The sequence below is a fragment of the Apaloderma vittatum genome, unplaced genomic scaffold, assembly GCF_000703405.1.
Source record: "Apaloderma vittatum isolate BGI_N311 unplaced genomic scaffold, ASM70340v1 scaffold7818, whole genome shotgun sequence".
NCBI classification, from domain to species: Eukaryota; Metazoa; Chordata; class Aves; order Trogoniformes; family Trogonidae; genus Apaloderma; species Apaloderma vittatum.
This window is the reverse complement of record NW_009731192.1, coordinates 61,881-85,991: the sequence shown is the minus strand read 5'-3', so window position 1 is coordinate 85,991 and position 24,111 is coordinate 61,881. Positions and strand designations below refer to the sequence as shown.

General features: G+C 42.3%; 1 protein-coding gene across 1 annotated transcript in view; it reads left to right on the top strand.

Moving 5' to 3' along the window:
• The first annotated feature begins 1,045 nt into the window (after nucleotides 1-1,045).
• Nucleotides 1,046-24,111, top strand: part of LRP8 (low density lipoprotein receptor-related protein 8, apolipoprotein e receptor) — an 84,921-nt gene continuing 61,855 nt past the window's right edge. Inside the window, exons 1-2 of the mRNA XM_009875103.1 lie at nucleotides 1,046-1,163; nucleotides 14,357-14,479. Coding sequence (XP_009873405.1) covers nucleotides 1,046-1,163; nucleotides 14,357-14,479 — 241 coding nt within the window. The remainder of the gene's footprint in view (nucleotides 1,164-14,356; nucleotides 14,480-24,111) is intronic.

Genomic DNA, 24,111 nt, shown 5'->3' with positions numbered 1-24,111 from the left:
TCTCACGGCAGCTCAGGGCATGGTACAGGTAGGTCGGGTATTTGGAATTACGGGCTGAAATCTGTGGAGCCGCTCCTGCATCACGCACGAAATGCTTTCTCAGCTTTTTTTGCTTTCTTTGCTGTTGCAAACGAACCACAGGAGAATAAAGCCAAACCTCACTTTTGTATTGCTGGAAGAAAGCTATTAGGCTTATTAGAAGCGTATTTTCAGAGTTTTCTCCTTCTTATGTCTCATTAAAGATGGTTTCCATAGGTTTTACATAGGTAAGTCACTGGCCTTGTAGAAAAAAAGGTTAAATGTGAGAAACACATAGAGGTAAGGAAAAAAGGTAGTGATCTTTAGGAGGGTTATATGTGGATATCTTCAGCTTATGGTACTTGATCTTACAGCAGTGTTCATGTGGGACTCCTTAAGCAGTAAAAAGTTCATGGTTCTGGAGAATTTAGTTCCCTTTATTCTCATAAAATGCCTTTGGAAATCAGTTCAAAGACACAGTAGACTGTTATGCTTGTCAGTCATACCTTCTAATGTATGTTTTAAGATGTTTTTTCCTTACAAAGTCAAGGGAATCACTGATGAACGTGACTACTTAATAATGGAGCAAAAAGAGAAAAACTTCTGAAAGGAGAGATCTGTCTGCAGCCGGTGCTGCCATAGGAGTGACGCGACGATTGCATATTAAGTAAATTAAACTCCACATCCTCTGGGTTTGCTTTGGGATCACCTTGTTATGGATGTTTTGGCATGAAGCACTAATGGATGATGGACTGCTGCGGAGGACCAGAGGCAGGATGCTCCATCCACCTAGCCTGGCTGCGTTTGGCTGCTAGTGGCTTAGAGTTTTTGATTTCAGGATAAAACTGTTCAGCAACACTTCCTCACACAAAGGACGAGGGTTGTTTGTGTTTAGAGGCAGCAGGCAAATTGGTTTTTCTTTGTCTTGGCCTTCCTGCGCTACCGCCTTGCAGCTTCTCCATCTCCAGCGAGAGACTCACGGGTCCTTTGCTGCCTCCTGCCCATCTCCATGGCAGCCGATGGCGCCATGGCAGACCCAGGCCCAGCGGCTCCGCATGGACAAGCCGAGGGGAAGGAAATGGGCGAGTGTGGGAGGAAAGCAGAGCAAGAGCAAGAATGGAGCCTGTCACTAGAACTGACTGTATGTAATTGCATAAATTCCATCAAGTGCATCCCATGGTTTCAAGCCCCTGGAAGCTGTAAATAATGTGTTTTAATTAATGGGTTGCCAGGAGCTTTAAAGGGAATCAAATTGGACCGAGGGCTGCAGAATTCTGCAGCTGTAGTGGCTGGAGCATACGTGCCATTGACTAACTGCTGCTGGTTATTTTAATTAAATGATTTGCAGAGCTGAAAGTTTCTGCCATCCTCACCTGGGTACTAGTGAAATCCATGAGGTACAGAGCTGGGGAATTGGGCAGGACTAGTTGACAATAATGGCAGAAGAGACTTTGAAGGCTCTGCAGGGCTGTTTCTTCAAAGTCATACAAATCGCAGCATTTCCTGTGTTGTATTTCTTTGTGCAGTCATTCAGGTTTGGGTTTTTAGTGCCCATCTTGTGTGATTGGTGACAAACAAGCCTTTTGTTCCTGTCCTGCATGCTTTAGGGCTGGCAGGTGAGAAGTGTCAGAGAACTGGTTGCTTTTTGCTAGTGTATGAAGTGCTTGGGAGTGACGTGTGCTGTAGCCGTGCTGCACGAGTGAATCGTAGAACATTTGGTAACTCATTTGGCTGTAGAAAAGAATGGTGTAAGGGCCACCAAAGGTGTGTTTTAGTACCTTTCCATGTCAGCATCTCCTAGCTGAACCAGCATTAGAGACTGTCTCTCTTTGCCTCAGTTTCCCTCTGTGTGCAGTGAGGTCAGTGGTGCTCCCCTGAGCCCTGGGGATGTGGTGGAGGGGAGGATTCTGAAAGATGGGAGCTGTGCCAGTAGAGGTGGGAGCACACAGGTACCTCAGATGGGTAGATAAGAGGGTAGTGTTGATCCCTGGTGTGGTCCAGTTTATTGACAATGTGCCTGCTGCTCCCTTGTGACGTCAGCTGACAACGCCTCTAGAGTATGGGGAAATGTGCCCACTAAAGCTGTTGACATGGTTCCACCATCTGCTTCTACTGTATTAACTTTCCTGACTAATTGCATGTGTGATGCTGTGCCACATGGTAGCTTTGTTCTTGACATCAGAAGACAAAGCTGCTTTGTGTTTCCTGTGGACGTTTGAACCACACTTGCCATTGAAGGCCCTGTCAGTGGGACGCAGTAGCTGCTGATGTCCTCTTGCCTTGATGATTAGAGAGCTCAGAATAAGTAAGCTTGGTCATACTTGTTAATAGGTTAAAGGGTATTGCTGCATGCATCATAATTTCTCTGTTGTACCTATTCATTTCCCATCCCCAGGGTACTAGTATTTAATATCACAGTGCACAAAAGCATTTGACAACACACCATGATGGGTGAAGAGGTTTATACTTGAATGGAGGAACTGTGTGACCGATGCCTAACTCTTAACCTGCCCACGTCACTTAATGTAATGCAAGAGCCCATCCACTCGTGCTTCCTGGCAGAATATTAATAGACGTTTGTTTGGCGCTGTTCCGCCGTAACAGACTTGGATCGGAGGATGAACCTGCTGTTCAGTCTGAAACGATGCTGGCTTTGGAGATGTTTTTGAAAAAGCTTTTGTGTGTGATCCCCTACAATTCCCAGAGCTCTGATTCAGTGGTTGTAAAAAGCAAGATTCCTGGCAAATTAGCCATTAGATGCAATTTCTGTCTTTACAGAATGGCTTACAGAGCTGTAGAAAAGGTATCTTCTCAGGTACACACCTAGGGACATCTGTGGCACTGGTCTACCTAAAGATCATTAAGAACCAGGGTCTAAATATTTTTTTTATCACCTGGGATTTTGCTGATGTGTTGCAACCCAGTTAATTCATTGCAAGTTCCTGTACCGTGCGTATTGGTATGACCCAAGAATGCTTTTCAGTGGTGTTTATTATGGCACAGGGATTTTCTGTGTATGTTTTTTCTTTTGTGGCATACCAGTTATTACTTTCCATTTTCTGTTTTTATTTTCGTTGTCTGAAGCAGTTAAAGAATTCAGGACAATGAGTTTCGGGGTAAAAACTTATTTCTAGGATTAGGAAAAAAGTGCCATAATTTTGCTAAAAACAAAGAGAGGATAAAGCTGAAAACACTGGATTAAGTCTTTTAGAAAAATCCCCTCTCCTTTCATTGCTATTGACTCTTCATTCTTCCGTGACTGTGCAACGGGTGTTTTAATTGTAGTATTTTAGCCTCCCAGAGAAGCAAACCGTGACAGGTAGAGTTTTTTAACTGTATGAAGCACTTCTTGTGTCTTTCATCCCATGACTTATTGATCGAAGTAGGAACAGCAGATAAAAAGCAAACACTGATCCAATATTAAGCAACTGGACCATGTGAAGAAGTGACATAAAACACAGTGTTGCTTCTAATAAAAAAAAAAAAATAAATGCAGCAGAACCAAGCAAAGTTAACGGCTTCAGTTCCTCTGCTCTTGGCTGTCACACAGAATGCTCAGGTGTGTTACTACAGATATAATTCCCTAATTGGGAGCACAGACCTTTTTTTTGGCCACCCACGGGGATTTGCGCACAGAATCGGCAGGATCTTCCCACTCACCCCCAATCTGTAACGCTTCTCTTGTCCCCTCTCCCTGTTTTCTGCCTTTTGCCACTGAGGGGATTGAGTCTTCAAGTTATGTGATTTAGGTCATCAATACTGACTCTTGAAGAGCCTGTGTGGGTTTTTTTCTTTTTTTTCTTTTCTTTTTGTTAGCGATTGAGTTTTGTGTTGAGTTCTGCTGAGTTTCCAGTGTATTAGGTAATTTCTGTTACAGGCCAGAGATACTTGGGCTGTTAGCAAATGGTGCATTTTGGGGTATGTATAATGCTCATTCATAGGAATGTCCTGTGCATATGTTTTACAATGCTTACAAACACAGAGCTTACAGGTGTAAATATCAGGTTAGTGTTTCTCTACACAGCTGTAGTAACAGTATGCAGCCCGGACCTATGCCAGGTTCTGCAAAATAGGGCTTAAATGGTATGTAGTTCTCTACTGGCTGTTATAAGGCTGAGTTGCAGAGGAGGTGACTTTGCCTGCAATTTTGGGGACACCCAGTGTGTAATCACACAGCTCTGCTTTCAGTGGCAAAGGTGACCGGTGAAATTACTGCCGCTTCCCAGCAGATGTGGTTTATGCTCTCACAGCCCATGTTGACGAAGTGACCTGGGCTACAAGACATGCACACACAGCTGTGCAAGGGGAAACTCGAGCAGTGAAGTGGCAACCGCGTAGCCAGGGCTTGAGGATCGCCAGAAGTGCCTTAGGCTGATTTTAACCCCAAAGGCAGCGTAGATCAAACAACTGCTGTGAGAGCATGATGAGGTGATTAATTGTAACTGGGTCTGTGCAGAGTTTGGGCCTCCTGGATTTACCTCCCGCACGCGAACAGGAGTTTCAGCACACTTGGCATGGAATTGTGCTGAAGGTGCTGTGGTTTCTTTGATGTACTTTAACCTCACAGTACCTATACTAACTTCTGGTAACGAGAACTTAAATGCTGTGTCGAAGCTGTGAAAGGCAACTTCTGCGACATGGTGTCTGCCCTGCAAACTGGTGTTGTAATGTTTCAGTGCAACAGCGTAACACAAGTGAGAAGCTGTTGCCCTGCAGGCTTTGGTGATAGTCTTTGCATCCTCTCCACTGATCTTGGAGATTTTGAGGCCTTGAGTAACCTGGTCTAGTTGAGAGGTGTCCCTACCCATGGCAGGGAGGTTGGATTAGATGATCTCTAAGGTCCCTTCCAACCTAAGCTATTCTATGATTTTGACACCACCAGCTCTGAAAAGGGACTTAACACATGAAACAGAGCAGAAATCTTTAGTGACTGTACAGGGAGGCCCTCCTTTTCCTTGTATCACTTAGTGAAAAGATCTGCATTCACTTGTCTTAGTCTCTTGCTTTCTCTCCTTTTCTAAATAAATGAAGGTGAATTTATCCTTCATGTGTGGCTCTTCTGTTTCCCTGGTACCTGTCTGACAAGCTGTGGGCATGTTTGTAGGTGGGAACCAAAATTGCTCCATGTGCTTAGATTAACAACTTCTGCTTCTCTGCCTTGATACATTTGCTAGCAGAAATGGCCATTGGTATGCTTTGACCTCAGGAAACCTGAATTTTCTCATGAGCGAGGTTGATTGTTTAACCTCTCCCTGGAGAGGGATAGCCATTAATGATTTCAGGATATCAAGAGTTTTCAAGCCCCAGGGACTGCTGCACTGTATCAGCTCAGCTGAAGAGTCCAGCGCTTGTGATCCCTCCCAAGTTTCAGAGACTGTGGAGTTTTTTCAGTGTTCTCATGTTTCTGTCCAGGAACGTTTTCATATCTCTGTGACCATCCTGTTGGAACAGCAGTATTTACAGGTGCCTTCTGAGGCTTGTAACTCTAACTCAGGCTGAGGGTTCTAAAACCTGTATTGAAAAGAAACATCAGAGGGTGATGTAAAAACATCTATATCCAATTTTACACTGAGACCACTGAGGCCAATATTTATTCCTGGGCTTTGGTGATGTTTCATCATCATCCCGGTGTTTAATTCCCAGAAATAGAAAGACCGAATGAAGTCAAGTACCTGTTGAGGAATTTGCAGATGTTCTTCATGGTGAAATAACGTACATGTAGGTGCCACCCAAGAGCTTGTGTCTTGTGACAGTGTCTTGCTGCTTGTTCAAAGACAAAGCCAAAACCAGAGCAGACAGGCAGAGCTGGCAGTTCTGTCAGCTGAAGTGAGTGTGGATGAGCTCTAGTCAAAGAAACATTTAGAAACAAACTGGAAACTCAGAGCGCACCAAATCCTTTGAAGAGGTCGTGACTGCAGCAATATGGAGTTCTGGAAACTCATTCAACTTCCACAGCAGAAGGATGGCTGCTCTTTTCAATAAAGAGAAAATTTGACTTGAGCTTAATATATACTGCAGATGTGGCTGAAAAACGTGGGTCAGATGCTTTGTTGTGCTGCAGGTTTGCTGCAGGGCTTCTGGCATGTCATTTAAGGTCCCCGTGTCCGTGTACCAGTAACTGAGGACAGGCATAATTTGTGCATTTCAAGTTCTCCAATCTCGTAAGGAAGAGGAGCTGGCTTTCTGATAGTCCTTCTGTAGAGTGCTACCTTGCATAATCTTTGTTGTAATAAAAATTACATTTCCTGAAACTTGACCCTGTCTGCACACTTGCCAGCGTCCTTGTCACTGTTGCTGCTGTGTGAGGGTGAGCGTCAGTGAGATTTTGTTGGTGGGCATGTTTTGACACTGAATGGCAGGTACTTTTTCACACCTGCCAACTTGCCGCATTGCAGGGAGGTTGATGAGTAGCATCCGGAGGTGACTGCAGGCTGGACAGGGTTGTCAGCCAATTTCTGAGAAAAGCTGGGGGATATATTTAAGATGCTGGTAGGAAAATCTGTCCCTTCCTCCTCCTCCCTCTGCAGACGGACACGATTTTCCAATTTACAAGTAAAATGCGGTGGAGGTTGGTTGGTTTTCTTACAGGTTTGTTGTTTGATTTTTTTGGGGTGTGGGTCTTTTTTGTTGCCTTTTTTTTTTTTTAACCTCAGCGTACAAGTGTCTGGAGTTTATGTGGGATCCTGGAGAATAGCAATGTGAAAATTGACAGAAAACTTCATTTCCTACAGCATAAAAGATCACTGATGCTTTATGAGTGGATCTTAAAAAAAAGAAAAAAATTCTGTGAAAATGGAGGGAAGGATGGAGGGAGCAGATGCTGGAGGGAGCCTTGCCTGAAGGAGCGTGGAGCATGTTCTTCTGAAGCAAGTCATTGCTTGAGCTCTGTGCCTGGGCTGTTCCCAGCTGTGAGGCTCCTCAAGACAAAGCCCCAGAGCCCTGCTGAAGCCTTTGAACTCCAAAGGAGAACTTGTCTTGAATATCCAAGTAGTATGTTTTACAGATCTAATGCCCTTGAAGGAGCATGCCAGTCCAAGTGGTCATTCTGTCCTTGAACTACCTTCTAGGATTCCTGTTTTTCCTACTGGTGAAGCATGGTTTGTAGGGACAAACGCTGCATTCTTGAGACCAGCTTGCATATTGGAAAAAAACAGAGCAACTTATGAGTGTACAGCTGCTTCTTGAAGTCTGAAATGGCAGCAGCAATCTGAGGATGGGTGGGGGAAAAAACTTTGTTCAGTTTGCCTTGATTACATGAGCCAATTTAGCAATGAAGGCATGTGTTTGTTAGTTGAAGTCACGTTAACCTCATACATGAGAACAAAATGCATTTCAGTGCTTCGAGTTTCCCCCTGTCTTTCTGTAGCTTGCAGTTAGGTGCTGCCATTTTCCTCGCATTAAAGTCAGTGTTAAACATGAAAGTGTATTTAAATAATTCTAAATAGGAAGCTTACACATATTACCATTTAAAAGGCACAAAGGTGCATAGCTTTGTTACTAACAAAAAATCACAGGTGGCATCTCTTTTTCTCCTTTTAATTCAATTGAATTGATTGATCAGAGGGGCTAGTATAGTCTCAGCAGCTGCATGCTTTGGTTACTGTAAGAGCAGCTTCAAGCAGTCGCCAACCCTCTGACTGGGCTTCTGTCAATTGGGTGTTGTTTTCTGGGGTCAGTTCAGGGGGTCTTGGGGAGAAGTTTTTTTAAAATGTGTTTCATGTGGAATATCAAAGGGACTGTGGTCTGTGTCTGAACACCAGCTGTTTGACGTGGTCCGATTAATCTTGCTTTAGAAATGTAATTGCCCGCTGAGATAGCAGCGTCAAAAGAAGTGGCCAAATTCAGAGAGTGGTTAAATATTCCCTTTCATTACTTCAAGGTGTCCTTAGTTGTCTAAAAGTTAAAAGGACTTGACAGTCCGCATCCACTAGGATTTCCTGACATTTCCACTCTTGGATCTAAATCTGTTGCCATTTTTTGGCTGCAAAACAACATGTTTCTGGCACTTCCCGTGCTGAGGATTTGGCTGCAGCCAGCCCCGTAGCCCTGGCAGAGGTGCTTCCAGCAGGCTCGGGCTCCCAGCACTGGGTGTTTGGGTGCCTAAAGCAGAGGCGCTGGGCATGGCCAGGGCTGGAGTGCTGTTTGCCCGTCTGCCATGACCAGGAAACCACACTGACATGGATAGTCCTGCGGTCCTTGATATGCTTCCTCCTTTGCAAAATCCCTGCTACATTAGTCAGCAGCAGGAACTGAGAATACTTGGGCTGCAATAGTGTCAGCTGTAGTCTGGGATTTTCAGATCTCCTTGAGAGGACTGAGATAGTTTTTTGGGTCTATAATCTGGCGAAAGGATTGGAGAGCAATACCACGGACTTTCTTTGAAGGGCAAGAACACTGACCAAGTACATGGTTAGGGCTCAGTCTCCTGCTTCCAAGAGTTTTCTGGGTTTTGGATACTAAGATTTTGGTGAACATAACTTCAGGTTATAAAATAAAAGAATTTGCTTCCTTGCATTGCTAGGAATTTTTGTTTGGGAGCGGCATTTGCAATGCCATGGTGGCTGTGTTTGCGATCAGGAGTTAGGACTGAGGTTATGAAGGGAAGATGACTGTTTGCTGTCCCGTTTTGTGCAGTTCAGCATCGCTCTCAAGAGCTGAATAATGATCCCAGCCCTTACCTTCCTCTTGATAAGCAGAAAGATTCATTAGGCCAAGCAAATGATTCAGCTGGGGTGTATTTTGCTCACTATGAGACTGGATTAATTGAGGTTCTTAAGTAGTGCGGAGTGAGCCGTAATAATGACGTGTGTTGTTCTGGGAAGAGCTAGCTTGTGTCTCGTGCTACGCTTCAAGCTGACGTTGGCACCTCTCAGGGCTGAGTGATGGCAATGGTCTGTGTTAAGCTCCTGAACTCCTGTGATGCTGCTTTTCTTCTCGTATGGAGTCTTGTCAGCGGCTCTGATAAACCACTGATCAAAGTGGCCATTGAAGTTTCCCAGCATGAAATGAAACCCTGTTTTATGAATTTCAATTTTGCTTTCTGGCCTACCATCTCACCTTCTCATTCTCACATCCTACAGAATTGTGCTATTTTACTGTTGGAGAGGGATTACCGCAAAATTTTTGTTGTATGGCCTTTTACTTTATTTTATTTGATTTTTGCAGCAGCTTGGGTTTCTGCAAGAGGGCTGATTATTGGCTGCAAATGAGAACAGATACTCCGTTTGATGGGCAAACTGGTGTTGATTCAGAAGTTAAAACAGGAGCAGGATCTTTGTAAAGCAGTATGGGTAGCAGAACAAATGGAACACGTTTGGGGGGTTTGGTCATTTTTTTTTTTAATCCCCAATTGCCTTCTTTCCTCTTCAATAAACCCACCTTGGGTAGGAGACGCAGAAGCCGCGCAGCCCTAACTGGCTGACGGCACGTGCCACAAACTGCCCAGCTGGCCACTTTCTGCCCTCGTCTCCCTCTGCAAAGCTGTAATTTTGATTGTTCTCTATTCAGCTAACTATTTTATGAAACTTGTGGGAGTAGACTAATTTTTCACATTTTTTTCCCCCTTTTCAGAACTGGTAGAAATTGACTAACAGTTGCTGAGGGTTGGAAAACAGGGAGAAAGCCCAGTCTGTGGGCTCTTTGCGGGTGTTAACGCTGGAGGATACTCTCATCCTCCAGGCTTTCTGTATTCACAACCCAGAATTTGAACAAATCCCTTAATCTAAAAATCCTGTGTTTAGAGCCTGTTGTTACTACATAGGGGTTCATTCTTTTAGTGGGTAAAAAGACCCCAATTTTGTCATAACTGTCAAGTAAATCGTAATCAGAAAATACGCTTGTGTATGTGCTTTTAAATCACTGCTGCTGTTGAACAGCTCCAGCTTTACGGAGCTGTTGGTGAAAAGAGCTGAAATAAGTTCACTCTGCTTTTCAGCTGTGTCAGTTTGGGAAAATTAGGAGTAGCAAAAAACGAAACTATTGTAGAGTGGTGTATTGCTTAGTATTACATACATGCACAATAGGAATAAGCAAGGAGCATGAACTGGAAATTGAATCACAGAGGGCCTGGTGTCTAACTGTGAAAATGTTCCTGCTCCATAAAAGCCTTGAGAACTGAGGTAAAAGTTAAGTGAGGTTAAATGAAGTGACTGAGGGCCTGTGAGGGCAGTGAGAGGATGTTTGGGTTTATTAGAAAGAGGAAGAAAGACTAAATCTTGGACCTTTCAATTAGATTCAGATACCTGTCTGACTTCAGGGTCAGTGCTTTGACCTTTCAGAGAGAGAGAAAGGTATTTTTAGAAGTTACAAGTTGTGCTTAGATCATCCAGTCCCTCTTCCTAACCAGTACAAGATTTGTTCCTTTCAGTATGTATTTATTTCCTCCAGTCTAATTATACCTATACCAAATGGTTGCTTTTTTATAAATTTCTTATATAAATGTTCATATTCTTAGCCAGTCACCCTAGGTTCTCTGCTTTTAATTTACTGAAGGAGTGAACCCTGAATTGCTTACTTGCCATCCAGGGTAAGAGACGTGGGTAATAGAAAAGGACGTTTAGCAAACTGAGGGACCACCGTGTTGGTCAAGCGCAGTTTAGTTTAAAATTTGATATGATAGGGTATTTTTCCATTATGGCTGTATAGAGTCAAAACCTTCTTTCCCCCTCTTTGCCTTTCTTCCTGGGTGAAGAGAAGCAGGAATTATGTCCTTTGACCAAGCCTTCCTTTGGAAAGCTGCCCAAGCCAGGGCTCGTTCCCCGCAGGAGCTGAGCCCTGTGGTCGCAAAGGCACCGACTTCCAGCCTCGAGTTTCTGACATATCTGCGGATGTGAGAAAGGAAAAGCAGGTACCAAAGGCAAACCAAGTGAGAGTCAAAAGGAAGGCAGTCTCTTTGGTGTCACTCTCTTCACCCAAGCTGGGAGAAGATGAAAGGCTCTGTGTACGCTTCAGTAGCCTTCTCTTCTCGTTCCAGGTATCGGTTTGCCCACAGAGGCGCGGGGATGCTGTGACTACTTACTCTTGTTTGTTTATGTTCATTTTGAAGAGACATGTGAGCGGAGCTGCCTGGGCTGCTTACGGCAAAGGAAATGGATCTCAGGGGAACAATTAATTTTGTCTGGCTCTTTCTGAGCCAAGTGAAACCGTAAAATGAACCTGTGTCCTCTCCTTTGTCTAAAAGGGACGTATTTATTTATTTTACATTTTAATGCACCACTGACAATTTATGGTGTGAGGCTCAATGAATTTTTAATGGAGAAATGATAGAAGAAAGGTGTACAGCCTGGGAGATTAATAGCAAATGTTGTTGGACTTGAAAAAGAAAGAGGAAGAAAAGGACAGCTAATATTTTAATTAACTGTTCCCTGCCTGTGTTGTGATCCCAGAGACATGACAATTGAATGCCAGGAGGTGAATCTTGTTGGAAATAAAGTGATTTCATTCTTGTATTAGAGATGAGAAATGAGACAGTGCTTTAGTATTCTTGCAGTCTGAATAATCTGGGTTGCTGTTTGCAACACAAAGCAGAGTTTATGAGAATTAAGGCAGTCAGTGGAGCCCTGACGCAATGTGTTGGAGACTAATGTAGTAAAAATAATTTTTAAAGTTATGTATATATAAGTAATAAAAAGCAAAAACAGGGGAAAAAAGAAATAGTAGAAGCAAATATAATCATAGAAGGGTTTGAGCTCCGCTTCCCTTTATCCTGCTCCTTTAAGAGATAGGCCAATTCAGGTTCAAACAAAGGACCAAATGCATTTGTATCCTGCTGATTTATCTGGCACAGAACGGTTGGACTTCTGGCTGGGCATGCGGACGGGGACGACGCTTTGGTCAGGCCGCTGCTGCTGGACGCTTGTGCCCAGCTCCGGTTTGCAAAGAGGAGCCGCACGCGGGGAGCACATTAACACCTTCCGAGTGGCGCCTTGGGACTGTCAGTAATGCTTTCATCCCCCTTTTGTGAATCCTGGCAATCTATTAATTGTGCTGCCGAAGAGCAGTGTCAGGGGAACAAAGCAATCAGTGCCACCATCTGCTGTGAGCAGGTTGGCCACGTTGAAGGGAATGCCTGTTACGCTCCTTTCTGTGGCTGACCCCCACGCTTGCATCCACATGTCCCGGAAATAACAGCGATCAGAGTGTTAGACTGATGGGAAAAGGGGAGGTTTATTTTGAGCTGGGAAAGTAGGCATGTTGCTCTTTGGATCTCGAGAAAATAAGTCAAAGGGTAGTTTTCTTGTGGAAAACAAGATGTTAGGGTATTGAGAGAGATAGTGTAAAACTAAATATATTTTTTAAATAAAGTTTCTTGTGTCTCCAGTATTACGCTAGTCTCTCTTTTGTGGATGAAGATGGGATTGTTTCACTTGTACATGCCAGAACCTTCCCCTAATAGAAGATACTGATATTTTACCCAGTCGGCTTCACAGTGCACAGGAGAGTGCTCCGACTCCGTTTATGCATGCGTATCTCATCACTATCTGGTCAGAGTTTCTGGTCATTAAATGCATCACATTAATTAAATCAAACTTGCATTAAATACGTGATGCATTATAGCTCGTTTCACAATTTGTTTTTCTAACCTGAGATATTCAGGAGAAAGTCTTTTCCCTCTGATAACGGATATGCAGTGTCTTTGGAAGATCAGACCAGATTCTGTGTATGACTAGTCCCTTGTAAAATTCTTTATCTATATGGAGTTGTTTTTTTCCTATAATTTATTTTCCTGTATGAGTTGATAGTATTGATTTTGGAAAGGAAAAATATCCTTTTGGTGGTGTGGGTTTGGTTTTTTTTTGTCATTGTTTGGGGTTTATTTGGTGTGGTTTTGTTCTGTTTTTTAAATTTTATTTCCAGAGTCTGTCTCACTTAGCAACAGAAGGGGAGGAAATGTATATTCTCTTTATGAAGTGCATCCTGAGAGGTTGTACAGCATCACAGTGCTTTCCTACTGGGTGTCTCTTCAGGGAAGCTTGCACGTTTTGTGTACGAGAAAAGGAGTACTCGATTTCAGCCATGTAGACCTCTCCAGTACCTCACACAGTAATGTTCCTTGTTTCCTGTGTGGGCATGTTACTGATATTTAATGTGGCTCCCTCCCTTACAGCAGCTCACATAAGAAAAAGAGAAAGTGAAAGGTCAAACCCTGGAGGTTTATTTGTTGTGTTTAATGCTTTGGAAATCGTTGCTGGAAGTTACGTTGATGTAGCAATGATGTGTGCGCGTGACTTACGTCAGGGAGTAGCTATCGAGCTCAGGAGGGCAGCTGAGCAGTGAAACAGGTTGTGCAGGGAGGTTGCACTGTTTCCATCTTGGGTTTTTTAAGACCAGACTGGATAAAACCCAGAGTAACCTGGTCTGACCCCAGAGCTTGACCCTGTCTTGAGCAGGAGGTTGGACTTGATGACCTCCTGAGGTCCTTTACTACCTGAATTTTCCTGTGAATCCTATTTGGCTGTGAGCAGATTTTCAGAGGAAAGAAACAAATTTTCTCCCCATGCAAGTTGATCATTAACAAAGGTAGATACCAGTAGAGTCTTGCCATCAGTGGGAACACTGTACCTGAGCCGTTGCTCATGGCTCTTCAGTCCAGTTCCCAGCACAAAAGCCATTGAAGTCACCATTGCAAAAAGCAGTGAGTGACTGTTGATCACATTGATGTTGAGGGCACAGACTGAAAGGGCCAGATATCTGTAATGACTGACTTCCTGCTGCAGTGGAAAGATGCTGACTGGTATTACAGGGCACTCACGGTGCTGTGCCACTGGGACAGAGGAACAGACCGGTTAATTGCTTGAGTTTGTCTTGCGTATTTTTCAAGCCCTAGATTATTGCAAGACAAGCAAAGAGCATGGAGTGGTTTACACTTAATGAAATTATTTTTAGTGTTTGGAGCAGTGCTTTATGATCATCAGATGTAGTAAAAAGCTATGAGTAGATTGCATAAATAAAAACATTATTACTTACATTATAGTATTCCAAAGGTGAGACTCGTTTGTCTTACCTGTCTGCAAATTAGGCAGCGTGTTTTCAGTTTCATGGAAGCAGCAGCTTTTTGTAGTAAAAGCCTTAGAAAACTATGTTGAAAAAAAGAACATCCCTGGTTTTTGAATGTCTGGAAAAAGACAAAAAGAGTCAATCCATGTTAAATAATGGTGGAATGAGAGTTCTAGTGAGGAGAAGCACCTGTCTGATACCTGTTTGCTGTCATGGGGAGGCAATCCTGAATGTGAAATTAATGCTCTCAATACAGGGCGGTCAGTGGGATCGGATGCTGTGGGTGTCTTCTGCGCTGTTTATATTCATGACAAATGGTTCTGTGTTGTTTTTCTTCTTGCAGCAAAGAAAACTTGCGCCGAGTCAGATTTCACTTGTGACAACGGCCATTGCATCCCAGTCAGGTGGAAATGTGATGGTGAAGAAGAATGTCCTGATGGGTCAGATGAATCAGAAGCAGCATGCAGTGAGTACCACAGAAAAGCAATGTTTCTCTGACATGTTGTCTTGTGAAAGCATGAAGAAATTAGAGATGGTGTTCCCACAACTTGCAAGATGATCTGTCAACTTTTACTTGTGTTAGAACAGAAGTGAAATACACAAAAGATTTAGGTCATTCAAATCAGAAGACTTCAAAACTTCTAAATGTACCAGTTTTCCAGACTGTAACACAAGCAGCACTGTCTAGTGTGTATTTCTGTCTGCAATGGAAGAGAAACCATCTCTAGCTCTGTTACAGTTTATCTGGTTGTACTGGTGGTGCATGAAGAGTCACTCACCTTGGATCAGGCCTTTTGGAAACTCAGTTTTGCAGCATTCTGCATGGTAGCATACTGGGATTCATCATCACTGCAGACAGCACTTCTGTCGTTAGGAACTTTGTGATGTTAGAGTATGGCTCAATTTCTTTTCCTTACTTTGTTGCATTTGAGAACAAATGAAGAAAAACATAGCTGATGAAAGGAGCACAATGTAAAATAACTGAAACTGAAAGTATGACAGTTGTTAACTGCAGGTAGCACCCTCTAAAACCCCATTGGATCGATCAGTAGAAGGACATGCTTGATTTTCATGTAGTGCGTTTTATCTTGTTCTTTCGACTCTCTGAGGAGGTCCATTTGTGCTCCGTTGTTATGGAACTGTGAAGTGTTGTCTGATGTTGACAGAAATGCCAGAGGTATTTTAATGAAAACACTAACTAATATGTAGACTTGCATTTGTGTGCTTACTTAGTTCTGCAGATTTGCTCTTGGGCAGACCAAGGAACTAGTACAACCCATTGTACTGAATTCCCAGTCATGTACCTCATGAATATGTTCCCATGAGTCACAAACAGTGTTGGAGGAAGTGTTTTACTGGATTTTACTGGAATAGGCCACATGGAGGCCTTCAAAATTAACCATAATTTTATATTTCAGCCTAATTCTAGTCCTACTTTCTCCCTAATTAAGAAAGATTAATGGGCTTCTCTTGCATAAAATAAATGAATCATTTTTGCAAGCGTATACAGACTACAGAAGAAAATTACTTCAGTAACCACATTAATATATTTGTGTTGTTTATGTTGGTCTTTCACCCTGCAACATCCTTAGTCAAAAACTACCTTCTTAATTCTGCTTCCAGCACCTGATTGCCTAGAGGGGGGCTGAATAACTAAGCAGCTCCATTCCCTGCAACCTCTGTCTGTAAGTCTCTTGTCAGAGGCCACAGTCTGGACCATGCAGTGTTAAGATACCTGACAATTTCTCTTAATCAGCTGCCATTCTTTTCCCAGTTATTTCACCTTCCATTTCCCTCCCCGCCCACTTCTGTTCATCCTCTGGGGAAATTGGCCTTAAAACTCAAGTATTGTAGAGTCTCTGATTGTTGTAGTGTGGGACTGGTATCCTGACAGGAAAGTAGTTTGTGCAGGTTTATGTGATTTATTTATTTACTTACTTAGTTTTCTGCTTGAAATCTCCCAAGAGACTGAAGTCTGTATTTCTGGGTTATTTTTTCTGTTCAGAAAAATAATTGCCCTTGAAATATTTCCCTGCTGCTAATGGGAGTGAGCTGATGCCACCTCAACACCAGGAGAAGTTTGGTCCCATTCTCTAGTATCTGCCTGGCAGATGACTTGGGAATTCCTCGTGGATGTATCAATACCTGTATGGACCAATTCTGAATGTTTTTTAATTATAAGGCCTTCAAAACCAGCTCAGACTATGATATAACTATGCCATATTCATTTGTTTATAGCTGATTCAGGCACATTTAGCGTGCTTTGCCTCAGCATAAGATATTTAGGTTTTCTTACGGGTTTTAGCCAAAATAGGTCAACTTGTGTCACAGGTGCATGAACTTGTGTCTTGACATTCACAGAATCCTCAATACAAGTCAATGTTGGACTTGTAGCTTGCTCGCAAGACAATGTTGTGCCTTGTAGCGGTCAAAACTTTGCTTTTGAATCTTAGAAATGTCTGCACCTAGAATTTTGGTACTTAACTTGTTTTATAGGATTATTTAGATCTGAAGTTGACAATCAGATGAAGATCAAGTCATTTTAATCTTATGATTGTTGATAACTGTAGGCTTTAATTTTCACAGTAAGGACCTTATTTCCAGCTGTTTTCTGTCCTTGTCAAACTATTGTGTCATCTCCAAGGCTGGTCCAGTCTGTGAGGAAAGAGCCAGGCTGGTGATGCATAAGCAAAGTGCTGGCTTGGGGATTAATTCACGTATGTTTGCAGGTCTTCCCACCACCACTGGTCAAGATGGCAGTGAGTTATAAACCTTGTGGACTATTAAACAAGAAATTGGAGTGTTAGATTTTGTTTTTAATTTGTACCCTTAACATAAAAGGCCTTGCTCTTTGTGTGTGTGTGTGCTGCTTTAGGGCAAAGAAGAGGCTGTGGTGAGAGACAGAAAATGTAGTGAGAGGCAAAAATGTATAGTTGGACATTCCTGTATGGTCCCTCCCTTAAGTCACGTTTTCTTTCTCCCTGGTGAAGACAAGGCTGAACTTCCTCCCTGTGGCTGAGGAGTGACTGCGGGCTCATTTTCCTGACCAGAAATGCAGCACAGCCCTTTGGAGGGTTTACAAAATCAGTTGCTTTCAGGCAGGAGACAGAATTGCCAGCACCTCTGCCAGGATCTAAGGTTATTCCTTAGTTGATGCAACACTGGGACGTTGTCCATAGTCCAGTCAAACTGGGGAAGTTAAGAGCGCTGGTAATGCCAACTGTTGCATTTTAGGAGTATTTCCAGCTTAGAATGTAATGAAAACAAGGCAGTTCCTCTCAGCACCTAGCCACCTGCTAAATGGCTTTTTGTTTTCTGGTTGCTTTTGTGGTGTGTTTCTAAATTCATTTTGTGCTTTCGTATTGGTAGCTAGGGATGTTGTGTCCCCATCTCTAATGTTTGGATAAAGGCAACGGTTTGCAGTCATTTGGGTTTGTTTTTTTTTAGATAACCCTGCTGCAAAACCAAAATAGTACTTTGCTTTTCCTATTTCCCGGATCATTGAAGTTGCTCAGCTTTGTACCTGACAATATCCTCTGTAGGAATGTTACCCATCCCCAGGTGCTCCAGACAGCATGACCTGTCTCCCGTCAGATGGGTGAGATGGCATCACAGCTGACCTGACTTCTGTTGGACTTGTGATGTCCGGGGCCTTTTCTGCTATTCTGCAATTACTTTTTTAAAATTACATTTTGTTCAAGCAGTGTGGCTGGGAGCAGTAGCTGTAAGAGTATCTTTTGAGTCCCATTGAATTCTTAACTGATGAGATCTATAGGATTTCTGCCTGTTGTGGGTTTTGGTGCTAGTTGAAGGTTGATGAATTTCTAGCATGGACTGGTTTTGCAGAAGGTGATTATCTAGGCTTTTGGTTTGAAATGGGTTATTATGAATAAGAAACTGCCTATATTTCTGCATTTTTCTTCAAGCCGTATCTTTAACATAGACATGCTCTCATGTCCATAGGTTTGTCCAAGTGAATTAATTATGTAACATGTGAGTGTCATTGCTAAACCTCAGTGTTCTGCCATCTGTCAGTTTTTTCAGTGCTATTATCTGGCTGCTGAATTTATTTCATCTGATTTAATTTCTATTATGGTTTCAAAGAAATGTGTCTCCCTTTTCTGTGAGCAGAAGCAGAATGAGCCCCCCTAAATCAAGAGAAGCAAAACCATGTGAGCTCAGAAGTAAGTGCTATCCACAAGGGCCAGAAGGGACCCAGTTCACAATTTAAGATGCTGTGTTGATTGAAGCTGGGGGAGGGAAGAAGAATTTAAGGTTGAAGAGGAGAAAGTGATTTTGAGAAACATGCTTAATAAATGAGAAGAAATGGGCTGGTGGATGAGCAGATACAAAGAAACACCATTTAGCTGTGCTGCAGCAGTGCTCCTGGTTGGGAATGGGGAAGAGTTAGTACTTAGGTATGATGACTTCCAGCTTTGTCTTCCTTGACAAAGCCTTTTTAGATTCAGCAATTGCCTGAACTAGGTTGTTCAGGAAAGGTTGGCTGCTCATACATAAAGCAAATTAATTGCTTTGGCCTTGCAGGACGCATGCCAAGAAAATAGCCGGGGGAGCAGCAGGCTCGTGCTCCCGTTTGACATCAGCCATTGCTACTTCTCCCTGCCTGCCGTGAGGGAGAGCCCAGTGTTAGGTGCGAAGCTGCCATTGCTGAAAGGTGCTCTGAAGTGATAATGGCTCTCATCTTCATCATGCCAGCTTGTTAGTATGCAAGGAGCTCCCCACAAATCATTTAAAAAGATAGCAAAGTATTTGGGAGTAGTGGGAGCAGAGTTAGTGCCTCTGTCAGCCCAGAGCCTGTGACTCCCACGTACCTCACCAGCAGCTGTTTGTATTTTTGACCGCAGAGTAGACTTGAATGGTGAGGATCTTAGAATTGTTTGCTGCAAGGTTATACAGCGGTATGCCTTTGCCAGCTGCAGATCTTCGGTAGCCCACGTGTGCTCTCCCATCAGAGAGCTCACCATGGCTGGAGCCCCAGACATATTTTTCATTGTTCTCACTAAAAGCAACCCAGTGATCACCCTGGAGCTCTGGTGCAGCCACTGCTGATATACATAGGCTTTGCTTATGAATATGAAAAGACGCCTTGCTATTTTCCTGTCCAGTTCTTGAAGCTGAGAGAGGGGGAAGGGAAATAATTTTTCTTTCTGAGCTAAAAGACACTTCCAGCAAAATGAATGTTATCCAACTAAAGCTGTTCCAGCACAGGTACTGAATCATTCTGGTTTTTTACAAGAAGGAATTTCTAAATTTCCCTCTGAAGTATTTTGATTATTTAACCAGTGACTTAAAGAAAAAAATCGCTAGAGATAAATAAAGACAAATGCTAACAAACAGTAACAGCACTGATGGGGACACAAATTAAAGGGATAGAGCAAGTGAAAATCTAAGCTGGCAAACTCTTGCCTTAGGACACTGTATGTATAATGAGATCGAGGAATTCAGGCAGCATGAACACACCGCTTATTTCTTTATCACATATGTGACATTCTCCTAGTTAAGAGCAGAAATTATGATAGAGAAAAGGTATTGTAGGGTGTTATGAGGAAGAAAAAGAGAAAGGAAACCTGAATTCGTGTTGTATTTAATAGGGGAATGATTTAACAGGGCAGATTTAATAAGCAGCAGTCCTAGAAATAGATTTTTAAATGGAAATAGAATATAAAATCAAATCCTGAGTGTTAGTTTGAAATAATACTGTACCAGTTCAGGCAGTCCTTTTTATTTTGAAGTGCATGTCACAAGTTGTTCAGGGAGATGTATCCAAACTTGACAGTTATATTTTTAATGGGTATTTTCCATGGTCTTAGGCACTTTGTGCACTGCTGCTGTGTGTTCTGATTTCTCACAGTGGTGATCAGTTCTGTCCTCATTTACTGTTAGGTTGCCCGAATGCAAAATTCTGTAATTGTTGGTACAGTTGACGGTATTGTTTGCCTCCAAATACAGTCTTCTAGCTCTCCACTCACTGCAAAAGATATTATGTCTCTATTTTTCTTCTTTGATGCAGATCTCCTGCATAACTGAGTGAGTTTGGTTATATGGTGACATTACTTTGCTTTTGTGGAAGTTGACTAAATAAGCTGTTCCCTGCCCTTGGAGGATTTATGCTGGAGAAGGATGGACCATCTCGTTCAGGGCATCACATACACTGGACTGTTGAACTTCAAGTAGCAAAAAAAACCCACAAAACTAGGCCAAATCAGCCAGATACCAGGTTTTAGGACCTGGGGCAGTAACAGAAAGGATTTTTTTTTATTTTTTTTCTTTTCCACCAACATTAAGAGCAGGTCACATACACTGGACTGTTGAACTTCAAGTAGCAAAAAAAACCCACAAAACTAGGCCAAATCAGCCAGATACCAGGTTTTAGGACCTGGGGCAGTAACAGAAAGGATTTTTTTTATTATTTTTTTTCTTTTCCACCAACATTTAGAGCAGGTTTGTTTTGTATATATATGATAAGATGGTAAGGGATTGTAAATGCAGTGGGACATTTAAATTAAAGACCACTCCGTTGGATTAATTTGTTATAGATCATTCAGGGAATTAAGTAAGGTGATGTTTAATGTCAGATGGACCGATATGCGTTTTAACAACACTCCCACTACACTAACTGGCAATTGGCAGCATAAAATACAGCAGCTTCGATAGTCTTGTCTCTGTCCCCCTGCAATGGTGCCCCCTCACTGGCTGTTGGGAGCACTGCTGAGTTGCAGCAGCTGAGGACCATGTCTGTGAAACAAAGATAGGATAAGGTACAGATGTGGAAATGCTTATAGAGCTACAGGATCCATCCCGGTGACGAGGCACAGAAGAGGCAATCTCATTTTCCAGATACCCAGGTTTGTAGGGCTAACGATGAAAGCTTTGATTTGTCAAGGTGATCAAATTCATTGAGACAGCATAACATGGAAACACCCCATGATTGTCTCTCCATGAAGTCATGGAATAATTTAACATAAAAAGAACCTCTGGGGGTCCTCTAGTCCAGTCTCAAGTGGACTCCAGTCCTTATGTTTGAACACCCTTATTAATGAAAAAAAAATGTAAAAATCCCTGTATCTTACCAGAATTTCCTTTGTTGCTGGACATGTCTGTCACCTCTCATCCTGTCACTGTGCACTTCAGGGAACGCTGGCTTCATCTTCTCTAGTCCCTCCTATTTCGTAGTTGAAGGCAGCAGTAAAATTTTCCTTTAGAATCACAGAATGGCCTAGGCTAGAAGGGACCTTTAGCCTTCTCTTCTGATTGCTAAACAAATGCTGTTCCCTCAGTCTCTCCTTGTATGTAGTCACTCATTTCAGCTTTTGTCACACGGTTGGAAAGGACAGAATTCTACAATTTGGATACAGCTTCTGCATTGTTCATTCACCTCTGTCAAAGTTTTACTGTATCCAAAATATATCTTAATAATTCATTTTTATGTCTTCAGTATGCTACTTAGCTTCCAGATCCATTTAGTAGAGAGTTTCAGGCTCTTGAAAACTTTCCATGGAAGCGTTTACCAGTTTGCTAGAGATGGACGAGGCCTGTCAGCAGACTAGTAGTTCCCTGTGGATCATGTCTTTATAGTCCAGTGCAGATTTTTAAAAGCCCTTTTTATCCTGAGTGTATGTAACTCCAAATTCTCACAAATGTACCTTTACTCCTGATTTAATCATCCTGTCTCAGCCAGTGTGTACTGGCTTCCCGAGTACCTCTGGTTCCAAAACCACTGTAACTGCTTTCGATTCCTCCTGATGTGTCCTTATTGAGCAACCCCAGGGTGACCTCAGGATCCTAAAGGACTCAAAACTATAGGGACTAGCACAGGGAGACTTTGACTGGGTAAGGAACCAAATCCAGTTTCTCCTGCATCCTGTTGTTTTTTGGGGTTGGGTTTTTTTTTCCCCCCTGAAATTATCCTTTTCGCATCGAAGGAAATTCAGTGAGCTCCAAGCCTTGCTGTCTATCCCACGTAGTGGAATGACTGTATCTGTGGCTTGTAGGGAGTGAATTACATCTGGGGTTTGATGGTCTCAGTTTTATTAACCCTAAATTAATTTACATCTCTAGGTATGTAATAATTGTGCTCCAATTCTAATAGTGCTAAAGAGTATGAAGTGATACCTCTTCAAAATAAATTGTGATTTTCCATTAGGGTAGGGTGTTTAGAGCTTGTCTCTCAGAACTGACCTTTTTAGAGGGGCCAGTTCTGTAGAAAATACCTGTCGGGTCTTTTCCTGTGTTATTTTTTATTTTTTTTTCTTAAGCAATGTTACCTTGTGAGAAAGGCACTCCTTTGTGTAACATTGCAAGCTTTGACATTTGCAGTGTTCCTGTATCTCAAATCGATTTTGAGCTTTTGCTGGTAGACTGCTATGAAGATTTAAACTCTGGCATTTAAATATTTTTCCTGTTGGTCTAATGTGTTCATAAAGTTCATAAACAGGCACAGTCATAAAAGGGTTTGATGCTGTCTTTTTATTACTATAATTAATCTTGCAGTTATTTCAGTGGGAGAGAATAGCAGCAAAATGAAAGCTGAGTATGTGAAGCTCTTGTATGTGTAATTATTTAACAGACCATAAATACCGACCCAGTAAAAAGTTAAGAGGTTTCCGAACTCTTAAGCAGCTTTTCATTGCCTTGTGCTTTTGTATTTTTTTCCATTCTCTTGCTGCTTGCTTTCTGAAATTCAGATTTCCTGATCTTTTTATTTATATTTTTGCTTGTTTATTTGGGGGGTGGGAATTGCAGTTCGTTTACTTCCTGTGGCTGACGTGAAGAGGAAATAATTTCTGGGAATCAAAGGCAGATCATAATTTGAAAATGGAAATGTTTTTGCTAACCGAATGAAGCAGTATTGCACTGCAAAAGCACAGCAACCGAAACTTTTCTCCTTTCTTAAATGCACAAATTACAGTATGAGGAAAATAAGCAAATATCGAATTACATTATTTTAACATTTTTCATACTTAAATAGATTCAGTGTATAAGTATCATAACGAATTGTATGTTGAAGCTATGATTCCGAGTTCCTCCGCCTTTTCCGTGATAGGTATTTTGCTCTCTGTTTCTGCAGTTGCGGGATGGTGTTTTCATTCAGGACAAACTCCCACTGATCTCATTCGCAGTTTTAATAAGTGTCTCATGATACTCCATCGTGCTTCCTTGAGGATTAGGATCATGATTAAGACTAGTTTAATATGCAGTCTCTGCATGCTTTGGTAGATAATTTATGTAATTTAAACCTTGCACTGGAGATTTTTAATTCTCTGAAATGCTTTCAGTCGGATTGTGCTCTGGGGCGAGGCATGGTCACTGCCAGCAGGGTCTGCACACGTGAGGGCACCGGGGATCTTCTCCCTGTGCACTGGTGGGGTACGGTACCGGAGGGGCTTTGATTTAGCAATAGCTTCTGGCCTCCTTTCTAGGGATGCTGTATTTGGTGATTAGGTTTGAAGTGACATATTTCAGCTCATCTTTGCTGTCCTGCGTTTTAACATATTAAAAGCATGCTAAAAATCCTTTGCATTAAAATATTGGAGGACTTAGCTTAGCAGCTTTGTTAGACTGCACATACTTACGTGATCCTATATGAATGGACTCATGCCAATTACTGCACCGGTTTTCTAGCTTAACCCGCAAGGGTAGTCTTCTTACCATGTCCTTCAAGTTCTCCAAGTGTACTGTTGTACGAGACTTGAGTTATTGTATGAAGAGTGAATTCCCTGTTTTGGCATAGGGGTTGCAAATATGAGTAATTTTAGCACAACCATAACCATGCTTGTCCTTTATTTTTTTTCTTTTCTTTTCTTTTAAGCAGGTCTGCCATGCTTGACAATCCACTGTTTCATTTCTAGCCATTGTGTGTGCATTTTTACGGGTAAAATTATACATGTGGTTGAAATGCACATACACACCCAAAGAATGATGTGCTCTTCAAGCATTTCAGCAGGTATATCAGCCCCATATGGAATGTGAATGAGACATGGCAATTAAAATACTGAATTCTGCTAGAATTTGTTTCTGCTGCAATTCTTGCCTCTAGACATGGAGCTGAGTTATGTGAACCAGCAGGGTTATTCGTAA